Source organism: Bos taurus, chromosome 7, assembly GCF_002263795.3.
Source record: "Bos taurus isolate L1 Dominette 01449 registration number 42190680 breed Hereford chromosome 7, ARS-UCD2.0, whole genome shotgun sequence".
NCBI lineage: Eukaryota > Metazoa > Chordata > Mammalia > Artiodactyla > Bovidae > Bos > Bos taurus.
In genome coordinates, this window is record NC_037334.1 from 6579528 (window position 1) to 6598565 (window position 19038).

General features: G+C 48.1%; 1 protein-coding gene across 13 annotated transcripts in view; it reads left to right on the forward strand.

Annotated features, from left to right (window-relative positions):
* The window catches only part of EPS15L1 (epidermal growth factor receptor pathway substrate 15 like 1), a 106179-nt gene that overhangs the window by 26419 nt on the left and 60722 nt on the right, over positions 1 to 19038 (forward strand). For 11 of the 13 annotated variants that reach the window (XM_010806555.4, XM_024993958.2, XM_059888000.1 and 8 more), the window contains 6 exons: positions 199 to 246; positions 2038 to 2133; positions 2834 to 2896; positions 10157 to 10282; positions 14181 to 14240; positions 17755 to 17988. In XM_010806555.4, coding sequence (XP_010804857.2) covers positions 199 to 246; positions 2038 to 2133; positions 2834 to 2896; positions 10157 to 10282; positions 14181 to 14240; positions 17755 to 17988 — 627 coding nt within the window. The other 2 variants (XM_059888004.1, XM_024993961.2) reach the window with 2 other exon arrangements.

Below are 19038 nucleotides of genomic sequence, written 5' to 3' on the forward strand. Positions count from 1 at the left end.
CTTGGGAGTTCTCTGGACTGTGCTGCTGCCTGCTGTGTGCAGGGGAGAGGGAGGGGTCCAGGCCGTTCACCTCGTCTGAGTCTGGCTGCTGGGACCTATACATAAGGCTCACATGTATAGGTGAGTGGCGACGATGGCTCCTGTTTGCTGAGGAAATGATCGGCGGTCACACTCATCAGCCCTTTTGTGTTTCCACAGATATGGGACTTGGCTGACCCAGAAGGTAAAGGGTACTTGGACAAACAGGTACATACACGTACACACCGGGTCAGTGGAGGGGCTGGGCCAGAGCCCCCAGGCCAGGTCACCTCTGCACTTCCTCCCTTGTTGTCGCCACTGACAAGTGTCACCAGACATAAGTGGGGCCGTCAGACTATTACAGCGGCGAGGGTTCATTTCAAAATAAAGGCCTCTTGAACTCTTGGAGCCGTGTTTCCTGGTTAGCGTAATCTTTTTAATATTTTGTGTGGTTACAAGTGATTCACATGTTTTCCAAATGTTCTGTCAGGGAAGTTGCAGAAAATAGTTGAGATTGTTCTCGTGTGTCCTTCCCCTGCTCTCCCGAAGCACTGTGCTCAGGTCTGCGTGACGCCAGACCAGAGGCCTAACCCGGAGCTGATCACATTCATAGGCACTTTGGTGTGGTTTTGGTCTCTGGTGTATAGAATTCTGTGTAATTGTATCACTTGCATAGATTCAAGTAACCACTGCCACTGTCAGGATTAGAACATTCTCACTGCCCCCGAAGAACCCTCCTCATGCTGCCCACTGGGCGTCACACCCTGAACCCTGGCAGCTGCTGGTTCCTTCTGTGATGGAATCCCGTCATTTTGAGAATATCCCGTAAGTGGAATGTTAGAGTACTTGAGACTTTTTGTGTATTGGCAGTTGGATTCTTCACCACTGCGCCACCTGGGAAGCTAGTACTTATGATTTTTAACTGGTCATGTTTTAATTTAGTTCAGTCTTTCCCCAAACTCTATTCCAAGGGGTGTGGATCACTGTCCGTGATCCGACCTGTGGAGTAAGTGCCATCCGCTGCTCCTCCCTTGCTTGAGGTTCATAGCGCGCTTGTGTGTTAAGGGGTCAGAGGACCTTTGTGGGAATGAACCCTGTTTTCTCTTTTTAAAAATTTTTTGGCTGCAGCACATGGCGTGTGGGATCACAGTTCCCTGACCAGTGATCAGACCCCTGCCCCCTGCGCTGGGAGTGTGGAGTCTTAACCACTGGACCACCAAGGAAGCCCCAAGAACCCTGTTATCTGTGCTGAGTGCAGTTCTTCTAACTTGACCGGTGTCCCCGTTTCTCTACATGCTACACGGACATTCTGTAGACATCAGCCTGAGAAAGGCTGCTCTAGTGCTCACATTTCTATGAAGAAGATTTTAAAACCATAGTTGTGTTTACAGCTTTAAAAAGAATCCATGTTCTTAGGCCCATTGATCAATTTAGAAGAACTAGGTGATCCTGCACAAGTGCCCTAAGCCTGTGGCCTGGCCAGTCTTCGCTTCGGAGGAGGGTGAGGAGGAGGCAGGGCCCCTAGTTCGGGCCCTTTGTCCCTGTGTGGGAGATGAAGTTCTCGTCTGGCCGCTGAGGAGCGGGGGTGAGTGCAGGACACTCTGTTCAGCGAGGCCAGGGGGACCCACCGAATCATGAGTGTCAAGTCCCAAACAGCTGCGTCTATTCCAAACCATTTCTAAAAAGTCAGTGCATAGTTGAACCACCCTTTAGACTTAAAACTGTACACGCTAGCATTTCCTAAATGTTGAGGGCTCATTGTTTCTGAAAATACACCTATTTGCAATTTTATAGCGTTCAGAAAGCAATGGGCTAAGTCTGTTTTAGCACATTCATTTAAACAGTGCTCCCAGGGTGAGACCGGTTCTGCTGGAGTCTATGAGACTTGAACATGTGTGGGCTCCCCTGCTGAAGCGAAATGAAACCCCTCGTCCCCCACAGCCCCGGACTGTAGACAGCTCCTCCACCACTGCGGCCAGCTGGGCGGGGTTCACGCATCCCCCTCTCTTGGATTTGCAGGGTTTCTATGTTGCACTGAGACTAGTCGCCTGCGCACAGAGCGGCCACGAGGTTACCTTGAGCAATCTGAATTTGAACATGCCACCGCCTAAATTTGTAAGTGTCAGAGACCTCCATGCTTCTCTAATTTATCTGTTCGTCTGTCTCTCTCCATGTTTTTTCTCTCTCTTTTTAATTTTTTTTTAGTTGCAGGGAGATTCACATAATCTAAAATTGATTTTAAAAATGAACCATTGGGTGCTGTTTAGTGCATTCACAGCATTGTGTAGCCATCACCTCTGTCTGTTCTAGAACATTGTCATAGTCCCCCAAAGAAAACCGTGTACCCATGAAGTAATCATTCTTGATTCTGCCCGCCCCCCACCCTGCCCCCAGCCCTTGGCAGCCACTGGTCTGCTTTCTATCTCTGTGCGTTTTATAGACTCATGCGTCTTGTTTCTTTCAGTCAGCGTGATGTTTTCAAGGTTCATCCACTTTGTAGCATGTGTCAGTACTTCATGCCTTTTCATGACCGATTAAGATTGCATTCTGTGGTCTGCCTCATTTTGTTGATCCATTTGTCTGTTGGTGGGCATAATAATTCATGTACAAGGAATTGTTTGCATACCTGTTTTCAGTTCTTTGGGGTCTGTACCTAGGAGGAGAATTGCTGAGTGATGTGGTAATTCTGTGTTTAACTTTCTGAGATCTTTCTCCCTTTTGAAAGCACTGTGAAATGGATATCCTTACAGTGAACACATGCTCCTGTAGTAGAATTCGGTGCCAGCTACAGTGGAGTCTTTCTCTTTCTCCTCAGCACGACAGCAGCAGCCCTCTCATGGTCACGGCGCCTTCTGCAGAGGCCCACTGGGCTGTGAGGGTAAGTGCCCGGCCAGGCCCCCGCAGCTGTCTTTCACTTGCATTTGTTTTAGTCATTTATGACGTTCAGCACGTTTCATAGGATGATTGTATCCACTTTGTTTCAGAGTGACTGTGCCACAGAATTTGGATGAAATACTTTTCCAAATTAGAGTCTTTTGCAAAAAACCATCACCTTTTCCTGTAATTGGGTGTTGTTGCCTACTTAGGCAGGCAGATGTTGCATTCTGAAAATTTCACAGTGGATACCTTGTGTTTCTGGCTCATGTTCTGTGATTTTGCTGCCCGGTAGGTTAATCAGGATAGAAGGAGAAATTGTGCGAACTCTGAAGCTTGAAGACTTCCAAAATGTCTTCATAGCTTTCTCCCTTATTTCCAGCCAGTTTGTGCTTTACAGTTCTTTTCTCTCTGTTGCTGTCATTTCTTTTTGAAAAACTTCTCTCACCACTTATAGTGTTCTTTTAAAGACAGGATGTTAAGGCCACAGAGCTGTCTTACTGCCTCTAGAAAGAAAAGAAATGAGTGATGTGTCTCTTAATAAGTGCAGAATTACTCCTGAAGGCAATTTGTGTATGACTCAGATGGTCTCCCAGTGAGATTCCTCCCAGCTCACTGTTGTTACGTTGCCTCAGTTTTATTTGGCTTAAATACCAGCATTAACAGCAGTCCTGCTATCAAATAGACACCTCTCTTCAGTTGAAGTGAGGCGGATGAACCCAGAACCTGTTACACAGAGTGAAGTAAGTCAGAAAGAGGAAAACAGATGTCATGTATTAGTGCATATGTATGGAATCTAGAAAAACGGTACTGATGAACCTATTTGCAGGGCAGGGGTAGAGACGCAGACGTGGAGAACAGGCTTGTGGACAGAGCGAAGGAAAGAGAGGGTGGATTAGCTGGGAGAGTGGCCTTGACCATGTGCACTGCCGTGTGTGAGGCAGCCAGCCAGTGGCAAACTGCGTATGACACAGGAAGCTCGGTGCTCTGCGACGGCCCAGAGGGCTGGGGCGGGGGGGTGGGGGGGGAGGCTTACGAGGGAGGGGTGTATGTATACTTACGGCTGATTCATGTTGTACAGCAGAAACCAGTGCCACATTGTAAAGTGATTATCCTCCAATTAAAAGTAAATTCAAAAAAAATAGACACCTCCCAGCCCAGGTGGTTTTGTCCTTTTTTATAGGGTTGGACCCTTGGAAGGGTTCAAGGAGGGAACCCTGGGGAGAGGTCTGTGCAGGGACAGGGCGGGGAGGCCTCAGCTGACCCGGGGCAAGGAGTTGCCTTTGTGATAAATCAGGCACTTTGCCAACCGAGATCATAGTTCCGAAGGATTTCTTTCTGTGTGGTCCAGTTGCATGGCATCTACTTTGAAAAGCATCTGCTTCATTGTGAAAGATGGTTCTAAAGGGCTCTTATTACTCCTCAGACCATTTCAGCCTCTTTCCAGCAGGGGCTGTGTTGAGTCCTCAAGAGAAGAGCTGGTGACTGAGGAGCCTGTGAGGCCTTGAAGAGGGGAGTTGGGGAAGGAATGGTGCCGTGATGGGGCAGAGAGCTTCGGGTCCCTTCAGAGATGAGTGACCATTGTTAGCGATTTTTTCTGTTGTGAAAGTCCCCAGGCTTCCTGAAGGGAGCCGGCAAGAGTCGGCAAGTCTGACAGATCTGTGGAGAAGCCGCACTCCAGGCAGATGCAGGGAGGTGGGCTTCTCAGCGCTGACGGCGAGGTGCGCGCTCAGTGTCTGCCTGTGTTCTGATTTCAGTTTCTTTTGAATTGCGGTAAAATATATGTCACACATTCACTGTCTTGCATGCATGCGTGCTCAGTCGTGTCCGACTCTGTGCGACCCCATGGACTGTAGCCTGCCAGGCTCCTCTGTCCACAGGACTGTCCTGTCGGGAATACTGGAGTGGGCTGCCATTTCCTCCTCCAGGGGATCTTCCCGACCCAGGGATGGAGCCCGAGTCTCCTGTGCCTCCTGCACTGGCAGGTGGTCCTTTACCACTGAGTTACCTGGGAAGTCCCGATTCACTATCTTAACTGTTTTTTAAAATTGAAATGTAGTTGATGTACAGCATTCTGTTAGTTTCAGTTTCAGAGTTATGCTACTTTTCATCGCGATTTGACATTTGCATGTGTTGATGATCACCATGGTAAGCCTAGTAAGCATCTGTCTGCATCTAAAGTCCCTACACTGTTACCGGATTCCTTATGCTGTGTATTGCATCCCCTGGCTTATTTGTTTTGTACCTTGAAGTGTGTACCCTTTAATTCCTTTCAGCTGTTTGCCCAGCCTTCCACCCCTCCTCTCTGGGAACCACCTGTTTCTTCTTTGTATCGAAGAGTGTTTTCATTCTGTTTTGTTTCTTAGATTCCACATGTAAGTGAGATCATCTGGTTTTTCTTTTTTTCTGTCTTCTTTCGTCTAGCATGAAACCCTCTAGATCCATCCATGTTGTCATGACTGGCAAGATTTCTTGTTTTTTTAATGAATAATAATTCCATTGTGTATATGTATGTATGTGTGTGTGTGTGTGTGTTATGTATACACACACACACCGCATCTTTTAAAATATTTTCTTTAGTTTTGGCTGTCTGGGGCTTTTCTCTCGTTGCAGTGAGTGAAGGCTCACTGTCTGGCTGCGATGTGCAGGCCTCTCCCGGTGGTGGCTTTTCTCGTGCGGAGTGCGAGCTCTGGGGCACACGGGCCTCTCCCTGTGGTGGCTTTTCTCGTGTGGAGTGCGAGCTCTGGGGCACGCGGGCCGCAGTCGTGGCCACCTGTGGACTCGGCAGTTGCGGCTCCTGCGCGCGAGAGTACAGGCACAGTAGTTGTGGCACGTGGGCTTGGTTGCTCTGCAGCATGTGGGATCTTCCTGGATCAGGGATCAAGCCCGTCTCCTGCATTGACAAGCAGAGTCTTTACCACTGAGCCCCCAGGCCCAGTGGTAAAGAATAGGGGTGAAAAATGCCCCCTACCACACTTTCTTTTCAGTCTTCTAGTGATGGACACTTGGGGTGCTTCCGTATCTTGGCTATTGTAAATAATGCTGTAGTGGACATAGGGATCACGTCTTTTCCAATTAGGGTTTTTATTTTCTTTGGAAAAATACCCAGAAGTGGAATTGCTGGATTGTACGACTCTTCTGATTTGTTGAGGCGCTTCCATGCTGTTTCCGGTCGTGGCTGGGCTGTGTTACGATCCTGCCAACAGGGCACAGGGTTGTTTCTACACTCACACTGACGCTGGTTGTTTCTTGTCTTTTTGTCAGTTGCCATTCTGACAGGTGTGAGGTGCCACCTCGTTGTGGCTTTGATTTGCATTTCCCGGGTGATGACATTGAGCATCTTTTCATGTGTCTGTCGGCCATCTGTAATACTTCTTTGGAAACACGTCTCTTCAGATCCTCTGCCTGTTGTTTAAGCCGGTTGTTTGGTTTTTGATACTGAGTTGAATGAGTTCTCTGTATATTTTTAGATATTAACCCCTTACGAGGTAAACCATTTCCAAATCTCTTCTTCCATTCACAGGCTACCTTTCATCTCTAATTTATTGATTTTAGTCTTCTCCCTTTTTTTCTTGGTGATTCTGGATAATGATTTGTCAATTTTGTTTATCTTCTCCAAGAACCAGCTTTTAGTTTTGTTAATCTTTGCTATTGTTTCCTCCATTTCTTTTTCATTTATTTCTGCTCTGATCTTTATGATTTATTTCCTTCTACGAGCTTTGGTGTTTTTTTTTGTTCTTTTCCCAGTTGCTTTAGGTATAAGGTAACGTTGTCTATTTGATGTTTTTCTTGTTCCTCGAGGTAGAATTGTATTGCTCTAAACCTCCCTGTAGAGCTGCTTTTGCAGCATCCCATAGGTTTTGAGTCATCATGTTTTCATTGTCACTTTTTTTTTTTAGGTATTTTTAAAATTTCCTCCTTGACTTCTTCAGTAACCTGTTGGTTATTTAGAAGCATATTTAATCTCCACATATTTGTGTTTTTTTACATTTTTCCCCCCTAGATATCCCTAATTGATATCTAGTCTCATAGTGGTGTAGTCAGAAAAGATGCTTGATACAACTTGAATTTTCTTAAATTTACCAAGGCTTGACTTGTGACCCAACTGAGATGTGATCTATCTTGGAGAATGTTCCATGTGGCATTTGAGAAGAAAGTGTATTCTTCTGTGTTTGGGTAAATATCCTGAAGATATCAGTTAGGTCTATTTAAGGCTTGTGTTTTCTTATTAATTTTCTCTGTGGATAATCTGTCCATTGGTGTAAGCGGGGGTGTAAAAGTCACCCAGTATTATGGTGTTACTGTTGATTTCCCTTTTTATGTCTGTTAGTGTTTGCCTTATGTATTTGGCTTCCCTGGTGGCTCAGTGGTAGAGAATCCGCCTGCAGTGCAGGAGATGTAGGTTTGATCCCTGGATCAGAAGGATCCCCTGGAGAAGAAAATGGCAAGCCACTCCAGTATTCTTGCCTAGAGAATTCCATGGACTGAGGATCCTGGTGGGCTACAGTCCATAGGGTCCCAAAGAGTTGGACATGACTGACGTGACTGAGCACACTCCTATGCTGGTTGCATCAATATTTACAATTGTTGGGTCTTCTTTTTGGATCCATCCCATGATCATTATGTAGTTTCCTTATCTCTTATTATATTGTTTATTGTTTATTGTCTGGTAATGAGAATTACTGCTCTGGCTTTCTTTTGATTTCCTTTTGCATGGAAAATCTTTTCCCATCCTCTCATTTTCAGTCTATACGTGTCTCTAGGTCTGAAGTGGGTCTCTTGTAGACAGCATATATATGGGTCTTGTTTTTGTATCCATTCAGCCAGTTGGTGTCTTTGGTTGGAGTGTTTAATCAGTTTACATTTTAAGTAATTATTGATATATGTGTTCCTATTAGCATTTTATTGTTTTGGGTTTGTTTTTGTAGGTCTTTTCCTTCTCTTGTGTTTCCTGCTTATAGAAGTCCCTTTGGCATTTGTTGTAAAGCTTATTTGGTGCTCCTGAATTCCTTTGCTTCTGCTTGCCATTAAAGCTTTTGATCTGTCTGTCAATTTTGAATGAGATCCTTGCTGGGTAGAGTAATCTTGGTTGTAGATTTTTCCCTTTCATTACTTAAAGTGTATCCTGCCACTGCCTTCTGGCCTGCAGAGTTTCTCCTTAAAGATCAGCTGTTAAGCATATGGGGTTTCCCAAAGCAGCAAGTATATTACCTGCTGCTTTTTATACTTTTCTTTTGTGTCTAATTTCTGTTAGTTTGATTAATAAAGGTCTCAGTGTGTTTCTCCTTGGGTTTATCCTGTATGGGACTCTCAGTGTTTCTTGGATTTGTTGGACTTTCCTATTCCTTTCCTATGTTGGGGAAGTTTTCAACTATAATCTTTCCAAAATTTTTCTCTGACACTTTGTTTTTCTCTTCTTCTTCTAGGACCTCTATAATTTGAATATTGGTGCATTTGATATTGTTTCAGAGGTCTCTGAGACCATCCTCAGTTTTTTTTTCATTGTTTTTTTCTGTACTCTGCTCTTTAGCAGTTATTTCCACCATTCTGAGGTGGAATTTCCACCATTCCACCTCACTTATCCATTCTTCTGCCTCAGTTATTCTGCTGTTGATTCCTTCTGGAGTATTTTTAATTTCAGTAATTGTGTTGTTGGTCACTGTTTATTTTTTCTTTATTTCTTTTGCTGCTGCTGCTGCTAAGTCGCTTCAGTCGTGTCCGACTCTAGGTCCTAGTTAAGTGTGTTAAATGATTCTTGTGTTTTCCCCATTTTGTTTTTGAGATTTTGGATCATCTTTGCTAATATTACTCTGAATTCTTTTTCAGGTAGTTTACCTATTTCCTCTTACTTGGTCTTGTGAGTTTTTACCTCATTCCTTCATTTGCACCGTATTTCTCATCTTTTCATTTTGTCTAGCTTACTGTGTCTGAGGTCTCCTCTCCTGTGGTTAGAGGGTCACAGCTCCTCTCAGTCTTGGTCTCTGCGCTCGGCGAGTGAGGTTGGTCCAGTGGCCTCAGTAGGCTTCACGTCAGGAGGGGCTTGTGCTTGTGTTCTGGTGGGAGGAGGTGACAGGGCTGTGTGAGGTGGTGTGTTTTGGGGTATCTGGGGGAAGCCTGTCTGCTGATGACTGGGTTTGTGTTCTTACCTGGCTCCTTATTTGGGTGAGGTATCCTGCGCTGGGTGCTCCCGGCAGTTGGGAGGTGCTGGGTCTTGAGTCTGTGTGTTCCTTTCTGGTGGTCAGGGACTCCTGCCTGTACTCAGCTGTTCTCTGCAAGATCTTCTGCATCTGAAGATGTACTCCTGATGCATCTGTGGAGAGAGATGTACTCCACTTCCACCTGCTCCTCTGCCATCTTGTCTCTCTGCCTTCTCGTTTTGTTGATGGTTTTCTATGCTGTGCAAAAGCTTTTAATTAGGTTCCATTTCTTTCTTTTTGTTTGCTTTAGGAGACAGATCTAAAGAAATATCGCCACAATTTATATCAAAGAGTGTTGTGCCTATGTTTTCTTCTAGGGGTTTTTTGGTCTTACACTTAGGTCTTTAATCCACTTTGAGCATGTTATTGTATGTGGTGTAAGACAACGTTCTGGTTTCATTCTTTCACATGTAGCTGCCCAGTTTCCCCGGCACCACTTACTGAACGGACTGTCGTTTCTGCAGTGTACGTTTTTGCCTCATTTGTCTTAGATTAATTGAGCATAAGTGTATGGCTTTATTTCTGGGCTTTCCGTTGTGTTCCTTTGATCTTTGTCTGTTTTTGAACCAGTAGGATACTGTTGTGATTGCTGTAGCTATGCAGTATAGTCTGAGGTTAGGGAGCTTGATATTTCCAGCTCTGCCTTTTTTCTCAAGACTATTTTGGCTATTTGAAGTCTTTTGCATTTCCATACAAATTTTAAAATTACTTGTTCTCATTCTATGAAAAATGCCATTGGTATTTTGATGGGGATTGAATCTGTGGATTACCTTGGGCTGTTTCTGTTGTTGTTTAGTCACTAAGTGATGTCTGACTCTTGTGATTCCATGAACCATATAGTCTGCCAGGCTCCTCTCTCCCCTGTTGACCTTTGCCACCATATCCGTAGTCACTCGAGGACTGTGTCCTTCTGCCTAGACTTTACTTTGGAAGTGCAGGAAGACTGTCCTGTGCTCTTAGGTGAGCCCAGTGCTGGATCCTTGCCCACTTTCAGTCAGCTTCAAGGTCAGGGCTCATTTTGGACACTCATACTTTTCCCCTCACTCAGGCTGTTTCTTTCCAACTAGGTAGAAGAAAAGGCAAAATTTGATGGAATTTTTGAAAGCCTCTTACCTGTCAATGGTTTGCTGTCTGGAGACAAAGTCAAGCCAGTCCTCATGAACTCCAAGCTGCCTCTTGATGTCCTGGGCAGGGTAAGTGGTTCCTTCATACAGGGCACTACTGCTGAATCTGGTTGGTATGCCACCCCGCCACCTCCCCCGACACTTCAAGGCACAGCTGTGCACCGTCAGTTTTCCCAGGAGCTGCTGTGGGTGGAGTAGTCAGTGCATTTGGGCTGGCTCGGGGCCGCACAGGGTGCAGCTGACAGAGGCTTCCCAGCATGCATGGGGTGGCAACCTCAAAGGTGCTCTCACTGCCTAGGACTGAGGACAGGCCAAGCTGGACTTGAAGCCAGACTTCTAGGGGAGGAGTGTGGTCATATATGTCTGTATTTTCTTTCTATTTTTCATTATTTTTTCCTCCCTGTGAACCTAAGGTAAAGGTACTTTCAATTCTGCTGCAAGTTTAGATAAAATGTTATGCATTCTCCACCTCCCCCACCCCTTTATTTTAAAGCCTCAGTTTTGTTCCTGTTAAACACAAGTATTTAAAATTTTATTTTTTGGCTGCACTGCACGGCATGTGGTATCTTCATCCCCCAACCAGGGATCAAGCCTATGCCCCTGCAGTGGAAGCACTGAATCTCAGCCAGTGGATCACCAGGGAAGTCCCTACAAGTTTTTTAGATCCAGCTCTCTAAACCTGACTGTTTTCTTTCTGAGATTTGGTTATGGCCGCTCACGTCTGCCCTGTGCACAGGGCCCAGCTCTGCAGTGGCTGTCTCCGTGCCACTCTGGATCGAGGGGATGGATGTTGTCCTCTGTCTGGATGGAGCTGCTGAGGTGACAGGCGCAGACCTAGAGCAGGAGGACAGAACAAGGCCCCCGCTGCCCTTGGCCACGGCTGTGGGTCAGGCTCGCACCATTGGGTAGAACCGTGGGCAAGGGGCAGATTCCTGCCCACGTGGAGTCCCCTAGTAACGCCCCTCTTTGAGTCGCACATTTGCAGATTCTGGCCCCTTTTTGTAGCGCCCAGATAGGACTTGGTTTGGAAATGAGACCACTGAGAAAAGGGATCTCACAGACCCCTTTGTCTTCTTGTCGTGGTGTGGTGTAGACGGAGACCTGTTGGGGACCCACAGTGATCACAGTGGTCTGTATCGGGCAGGACGGGGTGATCTGCTCCTGCACAGGGTGTGCCTTTATTTGGCAGTTCTTCAGAGGACCCGACAGCGGGCTGCGATAGTGTCATAAAGCCAAGTCGTGCACGGGCAAGGAGACCGACAGAAGTGGGTGTGCCTTATCAGAAGGGGAGCTGCCGCTTGGAGGGTGGGCTCTGCAGACCTTCTCCCCTGGCACCAGGTTTTCTCCACAGGGCTCACGTCTCTGCTCTTCTCTCATTCTCTCCCTCCTTCCAAACACCAGCCCACACATGCACCCGTTTACCCGTGTTATGTGCGCCCCCACGTCCACGCACCCACCCATCCGTGCACGTGTGCCTCCACGGCCACGCACCCATCCATCTGTGCACGCGCGCATCGGTGCCCTCAGGCGTCCGTCCCCGCATCTGCGCATGCTCATTCATCTGTGCACCCCTGCACCCACACGTTGGGTATCCAGTTAGTCATCTGGAGCCTTTTTTTGGAGTCTGCTCTGCGCCAGCCTTGTGCTGAGCACTGGGAAGCGGGGGATAGAATCATTAATAGATACAGTCCTGGAGGTCAAATAAGTAAGTAATAGTTAAGATCCCAGTATTTATGTATTGAGGGCTTAGTATGTGCCAGACGCTGTTCTAGGGCTTTGCAGGAATGAAGTCTCTGAGTGACTTGCAACTACTTTATTATGGATGGTGTTACGGATGCTGTCACTTTTGTTTTCTTTCTTTTCTGTTTTGAGATACAGCACGTGGATCTGCCCTGACCGGGTCTTGAACCAGTGCCCCCTTCACTGGGAGCACAGTCTTAACCACAGGACCGCCAGGGAAGTCCTCCATTTTCCGTATGAGGAAATGGGGGCCTTGAGAATGGGCAGTTGGTTGCTTGGGGTTTCATGGAGAGGGGAATGAGGTCCTGGTGGTCCCAGAGCTCTCACTTTTCCCTGGTGCTCCCCCGCCCCACCTTGCCTCCTTGATAATCACAGTTCTGCTTGGTGGGGACAGTAGTAGAAGGGGAGGTACCTGACCTGTCTGAGCGGGGGGTTCAGGGCAGGCAGGGAAGGCTGCCTAGAGGAGATGCCCCTGGGTTGTAGCCTCCAGAGGGAGGGAACAGGGGCTTATGATGGGTTGAGAAGGCTGGCTGCGCGATGGCACACGCAGAGGCCGCCCAGCATGCCGAGGAGGGCTGGCGTTCTCACCAGGCAGTTCCACCCACGGGGATGTTGAGCGGTGTCTGGAGACACTCTTGGTTGCCCCACCTGGGTTGGGTGCTATTGATAGCAGGTGGGCAGAGGCCAGGGATGCTGCTCAGTAGCGTGCCGTGCACAGGGTGGCCTCCACAGAGGTGAGCTGGCCCCAGACATCAGTGTTGTTGGGTGGGGTGGGACCGTGGAGCCAGGAAGGCCTGTGTGTCCTGTGTTTTGGGGAACGCTCCTCTTCCTGAGCTGCTCTTCCCTAGCTGAGACCATGGACGTAAAGCGCTCAGCCCAGTGCCAGGCACTTGAAAGGGCATCCGTGTGCTTGAGGGGACTGTGAACGGTTTGAGGGCCCTGGAGGTCCAGGTGGAGTCCCAGGATGATGGGCTGGGGTGTGGAGCCCAGCTAAGGGCACAAGGCTCCCTGTGCCAGGCGGAGCGGCAGGGTCTGAATGCTGTCAGTGGGGTGAAGTGGGGTGAGAGTGCGTTCTAGGGCAGGTCCTGAGGTTACCCTGGGGACAGGACTGGAGGCAGGGAGGCCAGCTGAGGCTCTGGCCTCTGTGGAGTGATGGAGTGGCCCAGGCCAAGGACGCAGCAGCAGGAGGTGAAGAGGAGGGCCCACACATGACAAGCAGCCCTGAGCTGAAGCAGCTCGTGGCTCACTGGGTGCGGGTACAGCATCCATAGCATCGTGGGTGGACCCTGGCCCTTTGCCTGGCTCTGGGCACTGGTGTCCGAGTCAGGCCGGCCCCTCTACTGGTCCTGGATGGCTGACCTAGGTCACGAAGCTCATGCCTTGATTGTACTTTGGAAAACCTAGCACACGGCATTTGATCTGTGCCTGCCTTGTCTTTCTGGGTGCTAGGTTGACCTGGCATAGTTTGTGGCCTCTTTCTCACCATCCACTGATAGGGGAGAGGAGGCACGATCCCATAGTCCTACTCAAGTGCATGCCCATGGCCCTTCCCAGCTGTGATGGGGATGGGGTGGGGGGGAGAGTGTGTGTGTGTGTGCATGTGTGTGCACGTGCTGGGGTCGGGCTTGTGTTCAGAGCCAGAACTGTACTAAAACCAAAGACTAAAAACCAGATTGCTGCTGCTAAGTCACTTCAGTCGTGTCCGACTCTGTGCGACCCCATAGACAGCAGGCCACCAGGCTCCCCCGTCCCTGGGATTCTCCAGGCAAGAACACTGGAGTGGGTTGCCATTTCCTTCTCCAATGCATGAAAGTGAAAAGTGAAAGTGAAGTCACTCAGTCCTGTCGGACTCTTTGCAACCCCACGGATTGTTTCCCCACCAGGCTTCTCCGCCCATGGGATTTTCCAGGCAAGAGTACTGGAGTGGGGTGCCATTGCCTTCTTCAAAAACCAGACTAGACGTGATTATAATCATGGTCATTTGTTAGTGAAAATGATCGTCAATATGGTGGAAAGGATCTTGGAATTGACAACACTTCATCGGATGATGGCTTTTCAGAGAACCTAAAGACTGGTTTTTAAATGCACTTTGATTTCCTTGTCTTAACCTGGGTGTGCAGTCAGAATGTGAGTTCTGGTGGGCATGCCTGCCACCACACAGGCCCTTCCTGCCTGCGGGAAGCCCAGGTACTGTCCCCCACTAAGCCTTGCTGCTCTTCCCTTGCAGGTCTGGGACCTCAGCGACATCGACAAGGACGGGCACTTGGACAGAGATGAGTTTGCAGTGGTAGGTCCCTGCTGAGACTCTTTTCCCCACCCTCCTGAGGATGGAAACGTGCCACTCGTGTGGGGATTTCTGGACTTTCTTCTTTCTTTTTTTATTGGAGTATAGTTGCTTTGCAATATTATGTTAGTCTCTGCTGTACAATGAAGTGAAGCAGCTATATGTGTACATATATTCCCTCCCTCCCACCCTGGATTTTTTTTTTTTTTCTTGTTTATTTATTTGGCCATGCCTTATGGCATGTGGGATCTTTGTTTCCCCACCAGGGATGGAACCTGTACCCTCTGCATTGGAAAACCATAGTCTTTAACTGCTGGGCCTCCAAGAAATTCCTCTTGTTTAATTTTTTTAAGAATGTTTATTTTGACATAATTTGGGTTTAATTTGACAGACTTCTTTTGAATCTTCACTCAGATTCCCAGTGTTGCCATTTTACTACAATGACTTTCTTTCTCCTTCCCTCTCTTCCACTCCTTGCCCCTCCTCTCTCCTCTCATTGGCATATGAGGGTATACAGGCATATATACACACACATTAATTTTTCCTTTGAACCATTTTAGAGTTTCAGACATGGGCCTTTTCATCCTGAAATACTTCAGTGTGTATATCCCCAAGCCAGAGGATTCTCTTAAGTTACCACCATCTAATTCAAGATCAGGAAATTGGCACTGACATTGTGTACTATTGTACTATCTGTTATTATAGGTTATATCATATATGTTTTGTATATATACACATATATATATTATGTGTATTATTTTATTAATCTGTTGTCTAATTTAAGGATATTATTCACATTTTGCCAGTTGTTTCCCAAAATGTCCTTTATAGTGAAGGAGACTCCAGCCTCCTGTGTCTGTACTCCTGTTTCTTGTAATCTAGGTCAGCTCCTGCATCTGTCTTCCTGTCTTGTGGTTGTGTGGGCATTTTTAAGGCCAGCAGTTTATAGAGTATCCCTTGGTGAGGGGTTGTCTGCTATTTCCTCGTGATGATCCAGGGCATGTACTTCTGTGGGACAGGTACCCACTGAGGTGATGCTTGTTCTCCCCATTGGTTTGTAGAGCATCCCTTGGTGAGGGGTTGTCTGCTGTTTCCTTGTGATGATCCGGGGCGTGTACTTCTGTGGGACAGGTCCCCACTGAGGTGATGCTTGTTCTCCCCAGGGCACAGGACATCCACAGGACGTGTGATGTCCTATTACACGTCTTTGACCTTGGTGTCAGCCGTGATCGAGGTCAGTGAAGGCCTCGGGGCTCTCTCTGCAGTTACTGTCTCCCTTTGTGCTCGGTCTTCATGAGAGATGACCCGTGGAGACGGAACACGCTGCACCCTTGCGCCTCTCACCTGCTAGTTGTCACATCCTCCCAGGAGTCTCACCTGAATCAGTCGGGTTTCTGATAGTTGCCTTATGAGGATTTTCTGGTTTTGTCATTCCTTGTACATTTTCTAGCTCGCCCTCTACTGCAAGGGATTTGTTCACATCACAGTGGACTTAGGGACGTGTCTCCTGTTCTCTGTTCCATGGTTTAGAATCCTTTACTTGAATGATTTATTTTGCCCAGTGGGAGCTCTTGCAGCCCAACCCCTTTGTCATTGGGTCACATGGTATCATTCTTTGAGCATCTGCTTACTTCTGTCATGATGTGACGTTCCCGGCTCTTGCTGTGTACCCATTCTCTCAGCTCGTTATCAGCCATTGCTCTGGGACCCCCAGTTCCTTATAGTGGAGAAGGGTATTAGAGACCACGGTCTGGGCTCTGGAGTGCTCAGTGGCCCCTGGATGCCGCTGCTTCCTCTGGCCCTTTCAGCAGACAGAGCTGGGAAGCAGGTGTATATGCAGACATGACCACCAGGTGTCCCGACGGTTCCATGTCGGCTTCTGTCCATGCCAGATCCCTGACACTCCTGGCCTCTTCTCCTTTAGCAGCAGTGCTAGATCTCTGCATAGTTGGGGGCCCTTAGGTCCCACGGGCCGCCTTCCTATGCAGCTGGCCTTCCTGCACACCCCTGCAGCTCCCCACCCACTTCTCCCAGCTGCCTGCTGGGCTGACTTCTCCTGGCCCCCATCTCCCCACCCTGGGCCCAGGTCATTCCATCCCCTGTTTTTCTTTCTGCCTTCCCTTCTCCTCATTCTCATCTTTGATCTTTCTATCCGCTTTATGACATTTATTCACTCATCTCATTCCATTAAATGTCAAATGAAAATAGAATAAAGTAGCCCCTTATAGTTAAGGACAATGCTTTAATAAATAGTAATTAAGTTCAGGGCTTCCCTGGTAGCTCAGATGGTAAAGAATCTGCCTGCAGTAAGGGAGATCCGAGTTTGATCCCTGGGTTGAGAAGGTCCCTTGGAGGAGGGCATGGCAACCCACTCCAGTATTCTTGCCTGGAGAAGCCCCATGGACAGAGGAGCCTGGTGGGCTACAGTCCATGGGGTTGCAAAGAGTTGGACAAATTGAGTGACTAAAAAGCACACACATGATTAACTTCAAGCAAAAAAAAAAAAAAGCTGAATAATCTGGTAATTCCTAAGTAATAGAAAAACAATGAAATACAACAATATCCATCTTCTGTTTCAGGAATTTTCAATGTATTTAAGATGAAATTTTACAATATACAAGTGAATTAAAGCTTGTTACTATCTTACTATACAGTGGTATAAAGCCTTTGAAATTTTAAACTTCTAGATTAAATTTAAACATTTTCCAAGAAAATTATAAATTTCTCATGTGATTCCATTCATACTCCTTCACACCCCACACTGCTCAGTTGTGTTTTTTCCCCCAACACACATCAGCTTCTCTGAGCATTTTCCGTGTTTCTCTGTCATCCTGTTCTTTTCACTGGCTGTCCATTATTATTTTTTAATTTATGGTAGAATACACGTAACAGAATTTATCATTGTAGCCGCTTTTAGGTTTGGGGGTGTAATACACTCCTGTGGCTGTGCAGCCATCACCACCGTCCGTCATCAGAGCTTTTTGACCTGGCAGAGCTAAAGCCCTGTCCCCATTAAGCACTAATCCCCAAACCCCTCATGCTTTATTTTTATATTTCTTTTTTTTTCAAATATATTTGACTGCCCCAGGTCTTAGTTTGGCGTGCAGGATTTAGTTCTCTGGCCAGATCCCTGACCCTCCTGTCCTCTTCTCCTATAGCAGCAGTGCTAGATCTCTGCGTAGTTGGGGGCTCTTAGGTCCCACAGGCCTAAGACCGCGGGCCTTAGGTCCCATCTAACCCAGGCGCCCAGCAATGGGATCGTGGAGTTTTTAACCACTGGACTACCAGCGAAATCCCTCTTTTTGTACTCATTTCAGTGTTGTGTGATTGAATGAACATCTTGGAAAATCATGCCTTGGTGGCATAGCTCATCAGAAAAGGTTTATTTTCACTCGTTCCGTTTGGAAGCAGCCTCAGAAAGAGCCGTCTTCATGGCATGCCTGAGCCACTGAAGAGCTGCCCTCCACCTGCCCTGGCGCTGGGCCTCGCCCCCAGATGCCTTCTTTTGTCCTCGCAGGCTATGCACTTGGTGTACCGAGCCCTCGAGAAGGAGCCCGTGCCCTCCGTCCTGCCCCCGTCCCTCATCCCGCCCTCCAAGAGGAAGAAGACAATGTTCGCGGGGGCTGTGCCCGTCCTGCCCGCCAGCCCCCCACCGAAAGACAGCCTGCGCTCCACGCCTTCCCACGGCAGCGTCAGCAGCCTCAACAGCACCGGAAGCTTGTCTCCCAAGCACAGCATCAAGCAGGCACAGGTGAGCGCCCTCTCGTGCTGGCACACCTCAGAGCGCCTGTTGGCACTGCTGCGTAGAGTCCCAGTAAGAGGTTGCTCAGGAGTGAGTCATTTGTGACCCAAGAAGGGTAAAGTCTGGGATTAAGTCACATCTTTATAGCACATGTCTTAGGCCATCTGGGTGCTGTGACAATGCCATAGACTGGGTGGCTTCTAAACAGCAGATTTGTTTCTCACTTCCAGAAGCAAAAGTGCAAGATCCCGGCGCCAGCAGACTCGGTGTCTGGTGGGGCCACTTCCGGGTCCACAGATGGCTGTGCTCTCGCTGTGTCCTTGTACAGCGGAAGGGGTGCGGAAGCTCTCTGAGGTCCCTCTTACAAGGGCACACTAATCCTGTTCATGAGGGCTCTGTTCTCATGAGCTAGTCACCTCCCGGAGGGCCCCCCACCACTTCTAACACCGTCACACTGGGGCTGAGGACGTGTGGTGTATGAATTGAGGGGGTTGCAGACATTCAGACCATAACAACAGGGCTTCAGAATTAACTTTCTCCTTCCCTTATACATAAACACCACCTTTCCCCAAACACACTGAGTGCGCTCCCACCTCGGGGCTCTCTGCTCACCCCCTGGCCCTCCTTCCTCGGGCAGACCCTTGGCTGGGAACGCACGCCCCCAGATTGCACCCTGAGGCACCCGGCATCGCAGGGCCTCTGCTCACAGGTCACTTGTCTGGAAAGCCTGGTGTGACCACTGCTGACCCTCTACCTGCCTTCTTCTAGCACACGTGGCCTGTTCTGCAGTTAATTATGTATCGTCTGTTCAGGTCCCCTCCTCACCCCCAGCCCTCTGCTGTTAGCTTTGTGAGAGCAGAGTTAGTTCCTGATTATAATGTCAGTGTCAAGAAGAATCTCTGGTGCTTCGATGCTCAGTAAACACATGTTGAGTAATCAGATGATGGAGGGAGGCATCCGTCTCATGTTAGGAAAACAGGAGGGGGCTCCACCTCTCCACAGGACAACTCCTTATTTGTCAAAAAAGATGCTTCTCCCTCTGGCAGCATCATGAGGAGC